At 47.8% G+C, this 19,755-nt stretch overlaps 1 protein-coding gene across 3 annotated transcripts in view; it reads left to right on the forward strand.

Moving 5' to 3' along the window:
* LRRK2 (leucine rich repeat kinase 2) overlaps window positions 1-19,755 on the forward strand; it is a 1,446,345-nt gene that overhangs the window by 1,000,236 nt on the left and 426,354 nt on the right. For all 3 annotated transcript variants that reach the window (XM_069229760.1, XM_069229761.1, XM_069229762.1), the window contains one exon: window positions 10,474-10,574. In XM_069229760.1, coding sequence (XP_069085861.1) covers window positions 10,474-10,574 — 101 coding nt within the window. The remainder of the gene's footprint in view (window positions 1-10,473; window positions 10,575-19,755) is intronic.

Genomic DNA, 19,755 nt, shown 5'->3' on the forward strand with positions numbered 1-19,755 from the left:
TAAGCAGTGCACACTTCACCAAGTGAAATTTGTGCCACTGGAGTCATGGACGTATCACCAATGTTACTCAGATTGGCCACACATTTGGCATGGAAATGTACACTGTAGACATCAGGTAAAAAATTTCAGGGAGATTTGCCCCTAAAAACAACAAAACAATGAATCAGCAAACCCCGGGAAAATCATCACTAATGTCTAACACCCCTTACAAATACATACTCTGATTGCATTAGTAGAAGCCATTAGTCCTTTGTATTCGGAGAGACATGAAAATTTGCAAGTACCTGTAGGAGGCCCTCAACATGTCACCCAATGGGAAGTGACAGCACTGTCTCCATTTTGGTCAGGCAAACTCAGATGTTTGTAGATGAATGGTTGTACCCAAACACATGATTTCAACATAACTGCAAGAAATTCCATGATGCATGCCAACAGTCAGATAAAAAACCTTCCCTGTTACGCATGTGCAGTGCACTTTGCTAAATGATGCCACATCAGTGGCCTGGAAATGCACATTGTGACAAGAAATCTAGTCATACATGTCTTGTACCTCATTGCTACTGCAGTTGTATATGCCAAATGACATGCAATGATGGCTGAGGGTGTGTGTGAGTAGTGTAACAGTAACAGGGCCTCAGCAGCTATGTCACTCTCTGTCCTACACACACTGTACAAATGTGATCTCCCCAGGTGAGTACACTTCATTTGTGGTTTACCAAACAATTGTATTTGGGCAAGAGAACACTGGGCTGGTGAGTGGATTTAGAGACACAGGGCCTTCGTGGACTTAGCAGTCAGGTCACTCCCTCTGCTTCCCACACTTGAGAACTGTGATCTCCCCAGGTGAGTCCTCTTCATTTGTGGTTTACCAAACAATGGTATTTGAGCAAAACAACACTGGGCTGATGGATTTACAGACACAGGGCCTTCCTGGCCTTAGCAGTCATGTCACTCCCTCTACTTCCCACACTTGACAAATGTTATCCTCCCAGGTGAGTGAAGGTCATTTGTGATTTGCCAAACAGGGGTATGTGGACAAGTGACCACTGGGCTGGTGTTTTGAATTAGTAAAACAGTGCCTCCCTGGATTTGCAGTCAGGCCACCCTCTCTACTACACACACGTCACAAACTTTCTCCCCCAGGTGAATAAACTTCATTAAAGAGTTCACTAACAGATGTATTGGGGCAAGAGACCACTGGGCTGGTGTTTGAAAATATTGAAACAGTGCCTCATGGTAGTTGCAGAAAGGTCACTCTCTCTACTACAGACACTATGCAAATGGTATCTCCCAGGTGAGTAAACTTCATTTGAGAGTTCGCTAACAGATGTATTGGGGCAAGTGATCACGAGGCCGGTGTTTGTAATTAGTGAAACAGTGCCTCCTGGGATTTGCAGTCAGGTCACTCTCTCTACTACACACACTATACAAATGTTGTGTATTACATACCTGTATGCAAATTGCATTTAGGTTTGGCCATACATTTACCTGTTGAGACATCCATTAGTCGTGGGATTCATTTTGCATACTGAAAGGCTTGCATGTCCTTGTTGATGGTGGGTAAAGGTGAGCTGTGCGCATGCACAACATGGCATTTTCGTGACATATTTTTGTGTTGTGACTTAAAAAACTGCACTCCCCCATGTATTCCCTTCAAGCCCTCAGGGTGCAGGAAGGCCAAGACCTACTCCTCCCAGGGAAAGAGTATCATTGGGGCACGGGGAAGGCCACTGCCAGTCTTCTAGGCCTGCAGCTGGTGGCTGGAGACCAGGGAATGGACCTTGCCCCTGAGTTCGTTCCACCTCTTCCTGATGTCCTCCTTTGTATGCAGGGCATTGACTCAGTCAACAATCCTGTCCCACATTTCCATTTTCCTACTGAGAGGAGTGTGCTGGACTTATGCTCTAAACAATTGTGGCTCTTCTCTTATGATTTCACCCACCATGACTCTTAACTCATCTTCTGAAAAACGTGGATTTTTCAACCGTGACATGGTGGTAAAAAATATGGGAGACAGGGACTTAGTATACAGGGGAAGTGCAAAAAGGTGTGAATGAACAAAGGTATGTGCAGAGTGTTCTATGGGATGGTGAAAAAAAGGGTGCCTAATCTATGAAGTGTTTTGGAAATAAGGTCCTCTGGCTTCTGTGATTTACACTGAAAATGCAAAGGATAATGGTCTGGGAAGGGGTGTGTTTTATAGTGTTCTTTGCAGGTGTGTCCACTGTGGCTATGTGTCAGTTGTGTTGTTTTCAAATTCATCCTGTGTGCAGTTGTGTATTACTTTGCCGACCGCGAACCACCGTGGTTCTGACCGCCATTGGTTGACCGCCATAAGGGTCTGCCACAGTGACTGTGCTTGTAATATGCTTGGCTGCAGTGCTAACGGCGCTGGAGGTCAGCCTGTTTATTTCCAGGCTGCTGTGACACTGGGAGTCTGGCATTTTTTCTTGGCTGTCCATGGTCCTGCCTGTGTAACTTGTAATAGGGCGGTCTGAAAGACAGCCAGCATGGCAGTCTTTACAGGACCAAAACTCGCCAAACTCGTAATCGGGCCCTAAATATTCTAATTGTGATCAGTACCCATTGTTAACTACAGTTTGATGAAAATAGATTTATCTGATAGAGACTTCTAGTTGCAGATTCCTTACCTTAGAATTGTCCTCCAGGAGTCAGACTGGATCCGGTGATTTTTTCTTCGAGCAATATCCTTGTGTGTCGGTAGGTGGCGTCGGTCGACTCCGTAGGTGTTGTGCTGCCGTGATGAAGTCGGGAGTAGTACATAGATGCCGCCCTCGCGCAGTGACGTCAGTTCTTTTCTTTCCGCGCCACGCTGATCTGAGAGAGAGCTACCCTCTGCTATTTTTTGGCTGAAATTGACCGTTTTGTCGTCAATTTTTGGTGGGAACTTGGTGCGTTCAGGATGTCCCCGAAGACTGGGATCAAGCTGTGCGAGGACTGTCACTGCATGATGTTGGTGACGGACCCTCATCGTGTCTGTCTATGGTGCCTTGAGTGCGACCACAACCCAAAGTCGTACTCTGAGTGCTGGGCGATGCATCCGAAGGCTTTGAGGGAGCGGTCCCTAAAGCTGATGGCGGCCCAGCACTCGACTACGGGTAAGTCCCGATCTCGCTCGAGAGGAAGGTCTCGAGATCGGTCGCGGAGCCACCACCACTCGTCTTCATAGAAATCGTCAGGTCACAGTAAGAAAAAGAAGTCGAAGAAGTCCCATCACTCTCCGACTTTACCCAGTCGCTCGGATGATGCGACGCGGGACGAGCGTCAACAAAGTAGGCCTCCGTCCTCGGAGCCTATGTCTGGGTCGGCTCCGCGCTTCCCCGAGTATCCCGGAGCCGGAGCGACCCCCACCCAACTGAAAGAGTTTTACGAGCCCATGCGCCTCATCTTTGGCCGTGCCGACCCTGATACGGCGCCTTCAGGCCCAAGGGGCTTGGCTGAGGGTCCTTCGAATTCTACGCCGGTGGCTTCTGCCCTGTCTTCCGAGGTTGCCTCTGGATCTGTGTGCAGATCCACCCGACGCCGGTCGCACAGTCGAGACCTTTCCCAGCACTGGGTCATTTAACGACGCTCTCGACGTCGGTAGTGCCCACTATCGACGTCGACCCCATTCTCATCCCCGATGACTCGGAGTCGGAGCGGCGTCGGCCAACGCCGACATCGGCTTCGGTGGGCCCTATTCACCCGAGGTCAGATTCTGACTCATTTTCCTATGGGTACGAATACGGGGAGGAATTGGAGGGGTCCCTGGTCCATTATGAATACCAGGAAGACCCTACTATGGACTGGGCACAGGACTTGGGCGAAGCCAGTGGTCTTGACACTTCTCCTGACTCTGGCATGCTGTCTCCTCCTACCGTGGCTACTGCGGAGGGAGCTACCTATGGTATGGTGGTTAGTAGGGCAGCTGAGGTCCTTGGCCTTGAGCTACCTACTGTCGAAGTCAGGTCTAACCTCCTGACGGATGTGCTTCAGCCTGGGGTTTCTACTTCTGGTCCAAACCCAACAGAGGGGCTCCTGTGAACAGGACGATTGCTCTCCACCATCGGCCTGCGTCGAACGACCCGAAGTTCCTGTCCCAAAATCCTACACCTGAGAGTCTTGTTATCCAGGCGTCCTCTTCTTCTGGCGCATTCCCTTCCGCACCCCTGGATAGGGAATCCAAAAGGCTGGAACAGTATGGTAAGAAGTTGTTTTCTTCCTCCAGCCTCGCGTTGTGGTCTGTGAACACCGCATGTCTTTTGGGCCGTTATTCCCACTCCCTGTGGGATACGGTTGCGCAAGTCCTGCCGCATATACCAGAGGAGGCCCGTGCTATTGTCTCCCAAGCAGTCAAAGACGGGAGATACACGGCAAGGTTCACCATCCGTTGTGGGCTGGATACGACCGACTCTCTGGGCAGATCGTTTGAGGCGACAGTGGCCTTGAGGCGCCATGTCTGGTTACGTACTTCTGGTTTTTCGGGGGATGTCCAACAGTCACTCATAGACATGCCCTTTGATGGCACCCATCTCTTCGGAGACAAAGCAGACTCAGTGTAGGAAGTTGGCTCTGTATGTACTATTTCAAAGTAAGAAATAGTGTGCACAGAGTCCAAGGGTTCCCCTTAGAGGTAAGTTAGTGGAAAAAATAGATAATTCTAATGCTCTATTTTGTGGTAGTGTGGTCGAGCAGTAGGCTTATCAGAGGGTAGTGTTAAGCATTTGTTGTACACACACAGGCAATAAATGGAAAACACACACTCAAAGACAATTCCAGGCCAATAGGTTTTTATATAGAAAAATATATTTTCTTAGTTTATTTTAAGAACCACAGGTTCAAGATTTACAAACAATACTTTAAATGAAAGGTATTTCACTCAGGTATCTTAGGAACTTTGAATAATCACAATAGCATGTACAGTTTTGGCACAAATGGCAATAACCTATTTTAAAAGTGGACACAGTGCAAAAATCAACAGTTCCTGGGGGAGGTAAGTAATTGTTAAGTTCTCAGGTAAGTAAAACACTTATAGGGTTCAAAGGTGGGTCCAAGGTAGCCCACCGTTGGGGGTTCAAGGCAACCCCAAAGTTACCACACCAGCAGCTCAGGGCCGGTTGCTCCTGCACTGGAGTTCGGTTCCTTCAGGTCCTGGGGGCTGCGGGTGCAGTGTGTTTCCCAGGCGTCGGGTTCTTTGAAGCAGGTAGTCGCAGTCAGGGGGAGCCTCTGGATTCCCTCTGCAGGCGTCGTTGTGGGGGCTCAGGGGGGTCAACTCTGGCTACTCACGGGCTCGCAGTCGCCGGGGAGTCCTCCCTGTAGTGTTAGTTTTCCGCAGGTCGAGCCGGGAGTGTCTGATGCAGAGTGGAAAGTCTCACGCTTCCGGCGGAAAACGTGTGGTCTTTAAAAGTTGCTTCTTTGTTGCAAAGTTGCAGTTCTTGTGAACAGGGCCGCTGTCCTCGGGAGCTTTTTGGGCCTTTTAGATGAAGGGTAGTCCTCTGAGGCTTCAGAAGTCGCTGGACCCTGGGGGACGAGTCACTGTTGCAGTTTTTCTCAAAGTGGGGAGACAGGCCGGTAGGGCTGGGGCCAAAGCAGTTGGTGACTCCGTCTTCTCTGCAGGGCTTCAGGTCAGCAGTCCTTCTTCGGCTTCAGGTTGCAAGAATCTATCTTCCTTGGTTCTGGGGGCCCCTAAATACTCAATTTAGGGGTGTGTTTAGGTCTGGGAGGGTAGTAGCCAATGGCTACTAGCCCAGAGGGTGGCTACACCCTCTTTGTGCCTCCTCCCTGTGGGGAGGGGGGCACATCCCTAATCCTACTGGGGGAATCCTCCATCTGCAAGATGGAGGATTTCTAAGTCAGAGTAACCTCAGCTCAGGACACCTTAGGGGTTGTCCTGACTGGCCAGTGACTCCTCCTTGTTTTTCTCATTATCTCCTCCAGCCTTGCTGCCAAAAGTGGGGGCAGTGTCCGGAGGGGCGGGCATCTCCACTAGCTGGGATGCCCTGTGGCGCTGTAACAAAGGGGGTGAGCCTTTGAGGCTCATTGCCAGGTGTTACAGTTCCTGCAGGGGGACGTGTGAAGCACCTCCACTCAGTACAGGCTTTGTTCCTGGCCACAGAGTGACAAAGGCACTCTCCCCATGTGGCCAGCAACATGTCTGGTGTGTGGCAGGCTGGCAAAAACTAGTCAGCCCACACTGGAAGTCGGGCATGTTTTCAGGGGGCATCTCTATGATGCCATCTGGGTGTATTTCACAATAAAATGTACACTGGCATCAGTGTGCATTTATTGTGCTGAGAAGTTTGATACCAAACTTCTCAGTTTTCAGTGTAGCCACTATGGTGCTGTAGAGTTCGTATATGACAGACTCCCAGACCATATACTCTTATGGCTACCCTGCACTTACAATGTCTAAGGTTTTGCTTAGACAGTGTAGGGACATAGTGCTCATGCACGTATACCCTCACCTGTGGTATAGTGCACCCTGCCTTAGGGCTGTAAGGCCTACTAGAGGGGTGACTTACCTATACCTATGCCATAGGCAGTGTGAGGTTGGCATGGCACTCTGATGGGAGTGCCATGTCGACTTAGTCATTTTCTCCTCACCAGCACACACAAGCTGTGAGGCAGTGTGCATGTGCTGAGTGAGGGGTCCCCAGGTTGTCATAAGACATGCTGCAGCCCTTTAGAGACCTTCCCTGGCATCAGGGCCCTTGGTACCAGTGGTACCAGTTACAAGGGTCTTACCTGGATGCCAGGGTGTGCCAATTGTGGAGACAAAGGTACAGTTTAGGGAAAGAACACTGGTGCTGGGGCCTGGTTAGCAGGCCTCAGCACACTTTCAAATCATAACTTGGCATCAGCAAAGGCAAAAAGTCAGGGGGTAACCATGCCAAGGAGGCATTTCCTTACACTCGGCCTTGGAGAGGTTCAAGGAGTCAATGGCTACGGCTCTGTCCCATGGCCTTTCTAACGCCACACTCCCCCCACAGTCCGCTTTTTGTCCCTATTGTGGCCACGGAAGGGGCGCCCTATCGCGTCCTCAACCCAGCCACCAGGCCATGCACGCTGGACAGCCTATGCGTGGCCGGGGGAGCGGAATCCCACGTAGTCTGGGTCTGGGAACCAGAGGTCTGTCCAGTCCACCCCTGCCGCTGCAGCAGCCTCCAAACCTTCCTAGTCTGTCCCCTCACTCCCGCCCAGTAGGTGGCAGAATCCGCCATCACCTGCCCCACTGGGAACATATCACCATCGACGGGTAGGTTTTGCAAATCATTCGGAAGGGCTACTCACTCCCTTTCGAATCTGCACCACCACATATGCCACCATCCTTCCATCCCCTTTCGGAGGATCATTTAGTGCTTCTCCGCCAGGAAGTCGCGGCTCTCTTGGCCAAGGGAGCTATAGAAAAGGTCCCTGTGTCAGAAGTAGGTTGTGGTTGTTATTCCCACTACTTTCGGATACCAAAGAAGGACAAAGGCTTGCGCCCTATCCTAGATCTTCGGGACCTGAACTACTTCCTCAAGAAGGAGAAGTTCAAAATGCTCACCCTGGCTCAGGTTCTGTCATCCTTAGACCCAGAAGACTGGATGGTAGTGTTGGACTTGCAGGACGCTTATTTCCACATCCCCATCCTGCCTGCCCACAGACGTTACCTACGATTTGTGGTAGGTCACGAGCACTTTCAGTTTACCATGCTCCCTTTCGGCCTTACCAGTGCCCCTCGGGTGTTCACGAAAGTGATGGCGGTGGTTTCAGCTCATCTGCGCAAGTTAGGGTTATCAGTCTCCCCCTACCTAGACAACTGGCTGTTGAAGACGCTTTGCCCCAGACAGTGGTCTCACACCTCCAGACTACAGCGAACCTTCTGCACCAGCTGGGGTTCACTATCAATGTGCCGAAGTCCCACCTGACTCCCTCTCAGACGCTCCCTCTCATCGGGGCAGTTCTGGACACAGTGCTGTTTCGGGCTTATCCTCCCCAAAAGCGAGTCCAAGACATTCAGGCTATGATTCCGATCTTTCAGCCTTGGTCTTGGGTTTCAGTGAGGCAGTCTCTGAGGCTGCTGGGCCTCTTGGCCTCCTGCATCCTGCTAGTAGCACATGCCAGGTGGCATATGCGGACTCTGCAGTGGGACTTAAAGTTCCAGTGGGTGCAGCATCAGGGGAATCTCTCTGACATGGTCCAGATCTCGGATGGCACTGCGAAAGTCCTGCGGTGGTGGGTTTCGAATCCTAATTGGGTCAATGGCAGATCCCTCTCCCTTCCCCAACCAGATCTCTCAATAGTGACAGATGCGTCGCTTCTGGGTTGGTGTGGCCACATGGGAGAGGCGGAGATCAGAGGCCTCTGGTCTCCGGCGGAGCCGGGCCTGCTATTTTGCGCATTGGAGTTTCCAAGGTGGCACTCCACCAGAGGTCTGCAATGTTATCTTGGCAGCCAGGCGTCCCTCGACTAAAACTGTATATACGCCTGTTGTTGGAATAAATATGTGGCATGGTGCACTAACAAATCTGTTGACCCCCTATCTGCCCCTCTTTCAGAGGTTCTTCTATTCATTCTTTCCTTAGCCCAGCAGGGATCTGCAATGTGCACCTTTATGGGGTATCTTTCTGCCATTTCCGCCTTTCTTAGGCTTCCTGATCAGCCCTCACTCTTTAAATCTCCTCTTGTGAGTCGATTCGTGAAGGGGCTCACCCACTTATTTCCTCCCACTACCTTCATCATGCCTCAGTGGGATCTTAATCTTGTACTTACTTTCTTGATGTGTACTCCCTTTGAGCCTATGCATAATTGTCCCTTACGGCTCCTCACATTCAAAACTGTCTTCTTATCACCATCACCTCTGCTCGCAGGGTGAGTGAGCCTCAGGCCCTTTCTTCAAAACCTCCGTACTTGTCCATACACCCCAACAAAGTGGTGTTACGCACTAGAGCTTCCTTTCTTCCTAAGGTGGTTACACCTTTCCATGTCGGCCAGTCCATCACTTTGCCTACCTTCTACGCACCCCCATATCCATCCTATGAGGAGGAGAGACTCCACAGTCTGGACCCAAAAAGAGCGTTGGCATTCTATCTCAATCGTACTAAAGACTCCCGAGTAGACGATCAACTCTTTGTTGGCTATGTGGGTGCGAAGAAAGGGAAGGCGGTGCAGAAACATACCATCTCTCGATGGGTGCTTCTTTGCATCAAAATGTGCTACGCCTTAGCGAAAAAGAAGGCTTGCGGTCTCATTCTACTAGGTCCACTGCTGCATCCACTGTGTTAGCACACGGAGTTCCTGTCCTGGACATCTGTCAGGCAGCTACGTGGGCATCCCTGCACACATTTGCTAAACATTACTGCCTGGACAATCAGGTCAGTAGGGACGGCTAATTTGGTCGTTCGGTCCTGCAGGACTTTCTAGTATGATCTTAGTTTGCAGCCGAACACCGAGGATGGCATTGCTTGGGTATCTATTCTAAGGTAAGGAATCTGCAACTAGAAGTCTCTATCAGATGTACGAGTTACTTACCTTCGGTAACAAAATATCTGGTAGAGACATATTCTAGTTGCAGATTCCTTACCGTCCACCCATCCTCCCCACTTGCGAACTGATTTCTAGTGACAGGGATTCCCCCTTTCAGGTCCTTAGCTCTGGCGCACCAATATCAGTGTTCTTAGCGGCTCTGCGCTCTGGCGTGGAAAGTCCGTAAAAGGAACTGACGTCACTGCGCAAGGGCGGCGTCTATGTACTACTCCCAACGTCATCACGGCGACCATGACGCCTACGACGCCTGCGGAGTCGACCAATGCCACCTACCAACGCGCAAGGGTATTACTCGGATCCAGTCTGACGCCTGGGGGAAAATTCTAAGGTAAGGAATCTGCAACTAGAATATGTCTCTACCAGATATTTCGTTACTGAAGGTAAGTAACTTGTACTTCAAGATACCTACACACTAAACATAATGTAATTAATTCAGAATGGATAATGTATTATAGTATAGTCCTGTATTGCCATCTCGGGGTTCAGGTGAGATTTATAAACCACACTGCCTTCTGCTTGTTGGTTTATGATGTGGCCAGAACCCCCGGGCAATATAGGATCATATTACATGGTTACTACTGAAGAATAACAGCCTGTTACACTCTGCACAGGTGCATATATAATACAAGAGAAAAACACTGTTTAATGCATCACTGATTGCACGTTACAATTATTTTTCACAGGAATACAATTCTCCTAATAGTTAGGATAACTCTTCTTTGCGATTTACCTTACCATCAAACAATGTGTATTGTTTTTAAAAAAAATGCTCCTGGACCCAACACCTGGAGGGGTTGTTAATAACAGCAAAGAACATTCCCTTAACAGAGAACCAGGTTGTAACTTTTCCAGTGTGTAATTTTCAATGTAGACAAACCAAAGTTTGTATTGCTTTTGCAATGTATATATTATCCGTTTAATTTCCCTTTTACTCTTTACAAACAGGTGACGGGGGATTTGGCACAGTTTATCGTGCATCATATAGAGGAGAAAACGTAGCTGTTAAGATTTTCAACAAACACACGTCGCCAAGGCTCTTAAGACAGGTAGGCATTGTTGCCGAGTGTTTGTTTAAGGATTAGGGTTAATAAATTTTCTCAGCAGGCAATTAACAGAGGCACTACAACTGCTATTTTCTCTGAGCACATGCTTAAAAACTTCACCTTCTGTTCCGTGGGTAAACTGCACACCTGCTTTCGTTCGTAATGTTAACGTCGTCAGAAATGTGATTAAGAAATGACTAAGCATTTTAGAGTGATTTTGTTTGTTCCCTCCATAGCTAATGCAATGCTTTGACCTTCTAGTACCGATACTTCAGCATCATTACAACAAAAGCCCAAAATACAATCCTTTTAAGTGAGTGCTAAATGTTAAACTAAAGTTACTTCACCCAAAGGTGACGTGGCAATACAATATGAAAGAGCCCCATCATAAACTTAGTTAGTGCACTAGCCACTCGTTCATTTAGACCCATGCACTAGGATAAAAGAGCACTCATGGTAATCAAGCTCATTGTGTTTTTTTACAATAGCTCCTCTTAAGAGGTGACATTGGTTTGCGCTCACTGCTGTGTTGGGGCAGCAACGTTTTATCAGGTCCTATCTGATGGTATTTGCACCTGCCAAACACATCTGTAGCTGTAAAACGTCAACAAATTGTGCATTATTACCATTTCGTGTCTCATTTCTTATTTACCACAATTACTAAATCGAGTGCAAAAATAGCAGTAGCACACTACATAAATTCTGTTTGCATCAGGGTGCCATTCCATCCTTATTTGCTGATCTGATTTAAATCCCCTAGTTCATTTTTTCATCCTTACTAGAATATCAATGATACAGTTTGTTAGTGGGAGCTAGTAAACTGGTCAAAGGTTCTGAGCCTGCAACAATTCTGATTGTGAAATTCTGAACTCGTTTGAGTTCTTTGAATGCAGCACACAGCAGTTCTAAGTAGAGACCATTACAATAGTTCAGTCTGAATTGAACACAAGCCACAACTATTTTAGTGTGAGGAGATTTAATAGAGTGGTATCACTCTCTTTAAAGTGCATAGTTGTATCTATGGGTGCAAATATACTTCTCCAAGACTGAGGATTCTGTACCATCCCCGTATCGAGACACATTCAGTATTCTAAGCTTGTGGGATATGGGAGCTATTTCCTCTGACCCAAATTCCTTTGTGACTTCCAGAGAAAATCTTCAATTTGCTCCCCAAATGGTGGATGACCTTTAATTGTTCTGTAGTACCTCTCCCGGGTATCTTCAGGTGCTAAACTACACACCTTGACTCTCTATCATAATACCACCCAGCATACATCTTTAGAGATATCCATAATCGTCTGCCTTAATTAATGCCTGGAAGCACATTTGGACTCTCTGCTACTGACTGCCTTTGCATAAAGATATTAGTCTTTCAGGCCTGTTCCGCTCAAAAAGTAACAAACTCTAATCTATAAGGTGTCCCTCTCCTGCTCACATCTTAGACATCTGCACTGATTGCTAGGCTGGCGAAATACCCTTAACCCTTTGCAACTTCTTGCCTCCTGGCAAACCTTTTGACTCACTTTTTCCTAACTTTTTGTTAACACTTTTTAAAGTATTTCTTCTTCTGCGGTGCTTGGGATGTTCCCATAACAACCAGCTGGTTTTTGCAATGTGGTGCAGGACCACAACTCCAAAACCTGTGAGGACTGACATCAGACGACACTGTGATGCTCGCAATCTCTTGTGTGGAAGGTACTAGTACAGCTCGCATAGCCACTCCCTATGGTCATCGTCTCGATCCAAGTCATCGGGTAAGGCCCACAGAAAGAAGTGAAGAACTTCAAGAGGTCTTTCACTTTGCCAAGCACATCCATGCGCTTGGACGAGGCGCTGTAGTTTAGGCACTCTAGGCCTCGCTATTCTGCATAGCTAGTGCCAGGGTCTGCTCTACAACTCGCTGACTTTCCTAGAGCTGGAGCAACCGCCCTACTAAAAGAGTGCTATAATGCCTGCATTTCATATTTCTATGGAAAGCCTTTGGGCTCCGCTGATTCAGTAGGACCCTGCACTGGATTCCTGTCAGCAGATTTACTCTCAGTGCAATTCAGGCCCCTTAGATCTGGTGCTGGATCCAGAGCATAGCGGGCAGTAAAACCGCAGCCTTCCTCAACAACCACTCCAATACTGATACCCCAAGGCATCACCATCCCCATCATCATACCCGTCATGAAGCTGACAGATGTTGTCATGCCCTTTGAGTTGGAGCCAGTGGCTTTTTCATACAACAGCTTGGAGAGAGAGAGAGAGAGAGAGAGAGAGAGAGAGACGAATGGGAGGGGTCTGATGACTCTTATGGATAGCAGCATCCCCCCGGATGTCAGAGAGGACAACTGGTCTGAGGAACTGGCAGATGCCAGTGGTTTAGACACCTCATTAAACACTGGTTTGGCCTCTCCCTCTACCGTGGTTACAGAAGAGGATGCCTCATTTTCCACGGTGGTGCAGAGGGTGGCTGAGGTCCTGAAGCTTATGGTATCTTCAGTGTCAGCCAATACAAGCCTCTTGATGGAGGTGCTTCAGCCTGGAGTTACCCCCATCGAACCCTTACTCCCATTTAATGAAATCCTTACAGCTGTCCTACTTGGGGCCTGGTCCAAGCCCTGCACAGCGGCGGCTGCGCACTGGAGAAATGCTACCACCATCGTCCTGCTCCCGGTGACCCCAGTTACCTCAGCTACCACCCACCCTTGAGAGCTTGGTGGCTGAAGCCTCCACTTCCTGAGTCAACCCTGGCGTGTTTCCTACCACTTCACTGAATAGGGAATCCAAGAGGCTTGAAACTTTTGGAAAGAGGATGTTCTCGTCCTGCTGCGTGGCACTGTGGCCAGTGAACACCACATGCCTCTTGGGCAGATACATTCGTACAATCTGGGATTTAGTTGCACAAGTGCTGCCTATAATCTTAGAGGATGCCTGAGCCGTAGTCTCCCAAGCTTATGCTGATGGGAGAGATGCAGCAAGGTTCACTATCAGGTATGGCCTGGACATGACAGACTCCCTGGGCAGATCGATTTCATCAACGGTGGCCCTTAGGCGCCACAACTAGCTGAGAACCACTGACTTTTCCAGGGATGTCCTTTGATGGCTCCCGCCTTTTTGGTGAGAAGCTGAACTCGGCGCTGGAGCACTTTAAGGACGGCAGAGCTATGACCAGGTCCTTGGGCTTTACATAGCCCCTCATCAACCCCAATCTGCCTTCCACTCCTTCTGTGGCTATGGGTAGAGCTTCTAACTGTGTTCATTCCCTCAGAGTCACCAAGACCCACAGGCTTTCAAGCTTGTTACGCCAAGGATTCAGTTCCCAAGGACCATGTGGGGCCACTAGTCAGAGGTTGGGCCAGTCCATCACTGTCTTGGCAGTCACAACCTCAAAACCCCTTTCATTTGCCCTCATTCTAACCAGGGCATCCTGTGCAGGTGGCTTGTTACGTCATCGCCTGTACCACTGACAGTCAATTACATCCAACAAGTGGGTTCTACAGTTAGTCACAAGGGGCTTATCCATCCTCTTTCTGGACACCCTTCCACCCATGTCACCCAATTATGACCAGCTGATGGAGGGCTATCACTCCTGCTCCATCTGTTATTCTTGGCCAAGGAAGCCATCAAGAGATTGTAGGCATCAGAAGTACGTTATCATTGCTATTCTTGCTACTTTCTGGTGCCTAAGAAGGATGGAGGCCTTCGCCCTATCCTATACTTGTGCCTTCTCAAATTCTTCCTGGCAAATAAGAAGTTTAGAATGCTCACATTACCTCAAGTTCTATCTGCTGTGGACCCTGGAGACTTGATGATAGCAATAGCCTTGGAGGGCCCATACTTCCACATCCCCATCCTGCCTGCCCAGAGGCATTACCTGTGGTTCACGGTGGACCAAGAGCACTTTCAGTTTGCCAGGCTCCCTTTTGGCCTTACCACCACCCCCTAAGTGTTCGCTAAGGTCATGGTGTTGGTTTCAGCACACTTGCAGAGGCCAGGGGTTCCAGTCTTCCCCTACCTCAACAATTTCCTGTTCACTTGGGCTCGCTCCAGGCAGTTATCTCCCACCTCGAAACTACGGCGGACTTCCTGCACTTGTTCAATCACTATCAACATGCTGAAGTCACCCCTAGGAGGTCCTTCTGTTGCAGCAACAGGAGAGGTTTCTTAACCTATACATGCATACCCTCCACCTTCATGCGTGGAGATTGAACAGTGACAGATGACAGCTTTTGTCCTTGCCCCTGAAGTCTATAATATTATTCTAGCAGCCACCAAGACAATATATGCCTGCCCCTGGTACAAATTTGTGGCATAGGATACATCCAGGAACATTAACCCTCTTTCTGCACCCCTTTGTCAGGTTTTGCTGTTTGTTCTATCTTTGGCACAGCAGGACTCTGCTCTAAGGACAGTTAAGAGCTATTTATTAGCCCATTCAGCACTTTTGCGGTTGCCGGACCAGACATCTTTGTTCAAGTCACCTGCTTTACCTAGATTACTCAAAGATCTACAAAATATGTTTTCTCCCAGGCCAATCATCATGCCCCAGTGGGACTTAAACCTGGTTTTGTCTTTTCTGATGTGTATGCCTTTTGAGCCGCTGCACAGCTGCTCACTCTGTTTGCTAACCATTAAGATGGCTTTCCTATAATGCTGGCCTGGAGGTTGGTGAACTGCAGGCACTCTCTGTGCACCCACCTTATATTACCTTTTATTCAGATAATCTGGTTCTTCAAACACGCCCCTCTTTCCTTCCAAAGGTAGTGACACCCTTTCATATAGGCCAAAATATCACCTTGCCTACCTTCTTTGCTCCACTTCACCCTTCTAAAAAACTCCACTGTCTTGACCCAAATAGAGCATTGTTGTTCAACCTTGATTGTACCAAAGAGGTCAGAGTGGACAATCTGATCTTTGTGGGTTATGTTGAGCCTCAGAAAGGGAAGGCCGTGCAAAAACAGACCATCTCAAGAAGGATAGTGCTCTGCATCAAGATCTGCTAACCACTGGCCAAGAGGTAGCCCCCAGGGCTTGAAAGCTCATTCTACCAGAGCAAAGGCTGAGACCACTGCATTAGCTCATGGAGTCCCTGTCCTGGGCATCTGTCAGGCAGCAACACGGGCATCTTTGAACATGTTTATCGAATACTACTGCCTAGAGGGTCAGGTCCATTGTGACTGCCATTTTGCCTATTCCGTCCAGCAGGATGTTTTGGGTCTAACAGCAGTTTCACAGTCCCACCTCCAGGCAGGTAATGTTTGAGGATCGATTTTAAGGTAAGTAAGTTACTTACCTTCGGTAACACTCTATCTGGTAGAAACTCAAGCTGCAGATTCCTTCCTTACTGACCTTCCAACCCTCCACGCTCTGCGAACTGTTTACAGTGTAAGGGTCACCCTTCTAAGGCAGTTTGATACGTAAACCAGTCTAGCATGGAATGTTGCAAAAAGAAACTGATGCCAGATCGCTGGGGTGACACCTTTATAGGCATCATTTATGTCACTTGTGATGTAGGTGTAAATGACACTGAGCTGAATGATGCCACTTACCAGTGAGCAGGGGTTATGCTAAAAAATGTCTGGATCCATTCTGATGCCTGGGGAATAGTCTAAGGTAAAGACTGCTGCTAGATAGAGTCTCTACCAGCTATGGTGTTACTGAGGGTAAGTAACATGTTTGAAGCACTGGTTTTCCCACTGCAGAAGTCCGGTTGGGATCCCTACTTACTTATTTTCTAATATGCCAATGTCATTACTCTTCTCAGAATATAAAATCTTAAGCAAGATCATAATTGAGCTCCCTCTCGTACTAGAGTTGGTACATTCAGACCAGAAGAGGTTTATTCCCCAAAATATCACCTCCCTGAATAGTTTTCAGAAATGCCCAGAGTTCACAGGATTCCCTGGTTGCTGGACGACCCAGAGTTTAAATAGTGTGGGCATTCACTTTTGTAAGTTAGAAGAAATTAGGATTTACCCCCAGTCTGCTGGACCATATGTCAAAACTCTGCCCAAAGGAATCGAAATGTCCTCTCAGTTGTCACAGGGATGGCGATGTTTTAGGCCCTGAGGGGCTATTGAGGCTTTGGGGGTGGGTGAACAGCCTGCTGTCAGGGTAGGACATTTCCCACCCTATTTGTTTTTTAATTATGCCTTGCAACCATTCAGCTTTCTATCCCCCACCTATCCAACTGGGCACAGATTGTGGGGAAACAACCATATTTTCGCCTAGGGGCAGGGTATGAAAAGACTGCTATGCTCTTTGCAGGGTGGGGTATAGCCTGAGTCCTAAGTGACCTGCCCTCACTCTTTAAAAAAAAAAACATAATTGGTATGCAGTGGGCTTTCTGTCACCCACCCGGGAGCCAGAGTTACAATTTTTTCCTAGTGTCTAATAGGGGTAGATTTGGGGGTAAAACACCCAATCTGCTCCAGAGGCCCATTAGGAAGAGTTAGCATGGCCTGATGCCTGGCATCCTCACCCCTTCTTTTTATTTAAACATTTGTCCTGGTGCCTAGTGGAATTTTTGCCCCCTTCCAAAGAGCAGATTGGGGCAAAACCCTTGTCTGCCCCCAAGGGGTAGAAAAACTGTATTCCCATTTTGGATTGGGGGATGGCTTAATGCTTTTATGGACCACCCCACCCCTTCATTTTTAAAAGCAAATGTAAGCCCTGATGGTCCAGTGGGCTTTGTGCCCACCTGAGGGAGGGAGGCGTAAATGGGAGTATCCCCCCTCCCCCGAAATCACCACTCCAGGGATCAGAAAGACTGGTGATTTTTTTGGGGGGAAGCACTTGCCCTGAGGAGCTGCTCACTCTTCTACCCAAAAGTATTCCTGGTGTCTAGTGAGTGGATCCATGTTTAGGGATGAAAGTCCTGGGAATATACCAAGTTGGATTCACGAAAGAGGTGTTCCACTGGAAAGGTGTCAATTCCCCCTTTTTCATCTGTACCTCTCCTGTATTTATCAGACCTCAGGGTCAGTATTATGCCCTCAGAGGTCAGCTCAGAGTGAAAACAGTTGTTGCATAATGGCTCCAACTGCTCTCCATTTCATTTGTGTGACATCAGTGTGCTGTTCTACTATACCACAAAGAGAAAATATCAAGATTAATTCAACCCCACACACACTCCTGTTTGAACTAGAAACTGTACATACACAAACAGTGTGGGGGACTTATCAACGGAATGGGACTATTTGGCCCTGTTCAGGTAGCGCTACAATGAAGCATAATGTCGAACTGGGATAAAAGTGTAAGAAGTGGCTGTGTCTTAGAGGGAGTTCCTTTAACGGACTAGGTGGTCTCACACACATTATAGTGTCATGCTTCATCATATGACCACCAAGCCCCACCCAGGGAAGATGATACTACATGGGCGGTCTCAACCTTGTTATAAGAACAGCAGAGGGAGTGCTGAAATTGAATCTATCTGGACAATGCAAGGGATCCAGATGAGTAAATAATAATATAATTACCTTGCAAATCACCTGTTCGGTTTGACGGTTTTTCAATAAAGGTGTTTGCAGGCAAGGATAAAAGCAAAGTTTAGGACTCCATTGAGGATAATGACTCAAGGGGTCTAAAAATAATAATAGGAGACCAACATGTTTCTGCCCACGCTACGAGCTGGGAGGTCTGGGGCATTCGTCAGTGTCGGGATCCCTACATGGATAGGAGCAAGGGGTTAAGTGCTCAAAGAATATTGTAAGGGACCGGTTTGTCCATTGCATTAAAGAGAAGTAAGATGCCTGCAGTGGAACATTGCGTGGAACATGTGCTGTGCAACACACAAACACAAAGAAGAGCCAAAGAAGCAAGGGAAGCTATTCCCCAACATCCTGACTTTGTTTTTTTTTTTAAAGAAAATACATTTAGTGCTTGTATGGAAGGATTTTCTTCTTTGTCCACTGCACCACAGAGGTAATGCTGCGAACATGACCAGTTTGATCTAATATGACTGAGTGGTTTAATGTGTTTTGTTGCAGAGAGCCTTCTGTAATGTGACGGTCACAAGTTAAGTTGATGGTAAAATAGCTTAGCGTACATTAAACCTGCTAGGCAAAAGTTTGAATCCTTGCATGCTTCACGTTGTTTTAAGGTAGGTACAATGGGTTACACTGGATAGTAATGAAAATGTTATTAAAGTGACAAAAACAGAATTACTTTGGATTATGTACTAAATAAATGGTTGTGACACATCTGACATTTCCACGTTATCACCCACAGACCTTATATTCTTCCATAGAAAAGGATACAGCTAGACTTTAGATTACTTTAAAATCAGTTTATCTTGCCTGCTTAAAGATACTTGCTGTGGTTGAAAATCATTTTTTCTCTTGACGACTATGTGTCTCTTGGATTCCCTAGTTGGGTATTGAGTTTAGCAGCAAGATGTGAGCATAGAGAGGTGTCTTATGTGATCACTAACAGGTCCCATCTAGGACAAAATCCGAACAAAAGGAATCATTGATAGCCCTTGAAGTGAAGTATTTGAAACCTGGTCAATACCCTTCTTCATAACCTTAACCCTAGCGGCCTAATTCCTTCTAAACAAGATGGAGGAATTTAAAAAGTAGTGTACACTTCAGCTCAGCCACCTTAGGGGTGGGACTGGCATGAAGTGGGCACTCCTCCTAATTTAACTAATTTTACCACCTGTGCTGCTACCAGAGGTGGGGTCAGGATGAGGGGTTGGTCATCTCCACCATCTGGAGAGACCTTGGTAGCATTTCAAAGGTGGCAAGGCCTTTGAAGCTCCCCACCCTGGAATATCAATCCTGTCTGGGAGAGGAGGTAACACCTCTGCACAGTGCAGGCTTTTGTCTTGTCTCTGGGCCTCGAGAGCACTGGCTCTCACCATATGGGTCCAGAAACGTGTCTGTGGTGGCTGAACTGGTCAGGACCAGTTAGTCAACACACAAGTAGCTGGTAGGCTTTGAGGGGACACCTCTAAAGTGCCCTGTGTGTGCATTTCTTAATAAATCTATCACTGGAATCAATGAGGGTTTATTATTCTGAGATGTTTGATACCAAAACAATCCAGGGTATAGAGAAGCTCGTCATGTAGCTGGAAAACTCATAGTGACCAGCGCTCAGCACGTGCTTTTAAACTGGCTTCCCTCTGCACTTACTATGTCTCTGAATCGACAGAAGCATAGCAGGGGGTTATCTGCTCATGCATATATGCTCTCACATG

This window comes from Pleurodeles waltl, chromosome 4_1 (assembly GCF_031143425.1).
Source record: "Pleurodeles waltl isolate 20211129_DDA chromosome 4_1, aPleWal1.hap1.20221129, whole genome shotgun sequence".
Classification (NCBI taxonomy): domain Eukaryota; kingdom Metazoa; phylum Chordata; class Amphibia; order Caudata; family Salamandridae; genus Pleurodeles; species Pleurodeles waltl.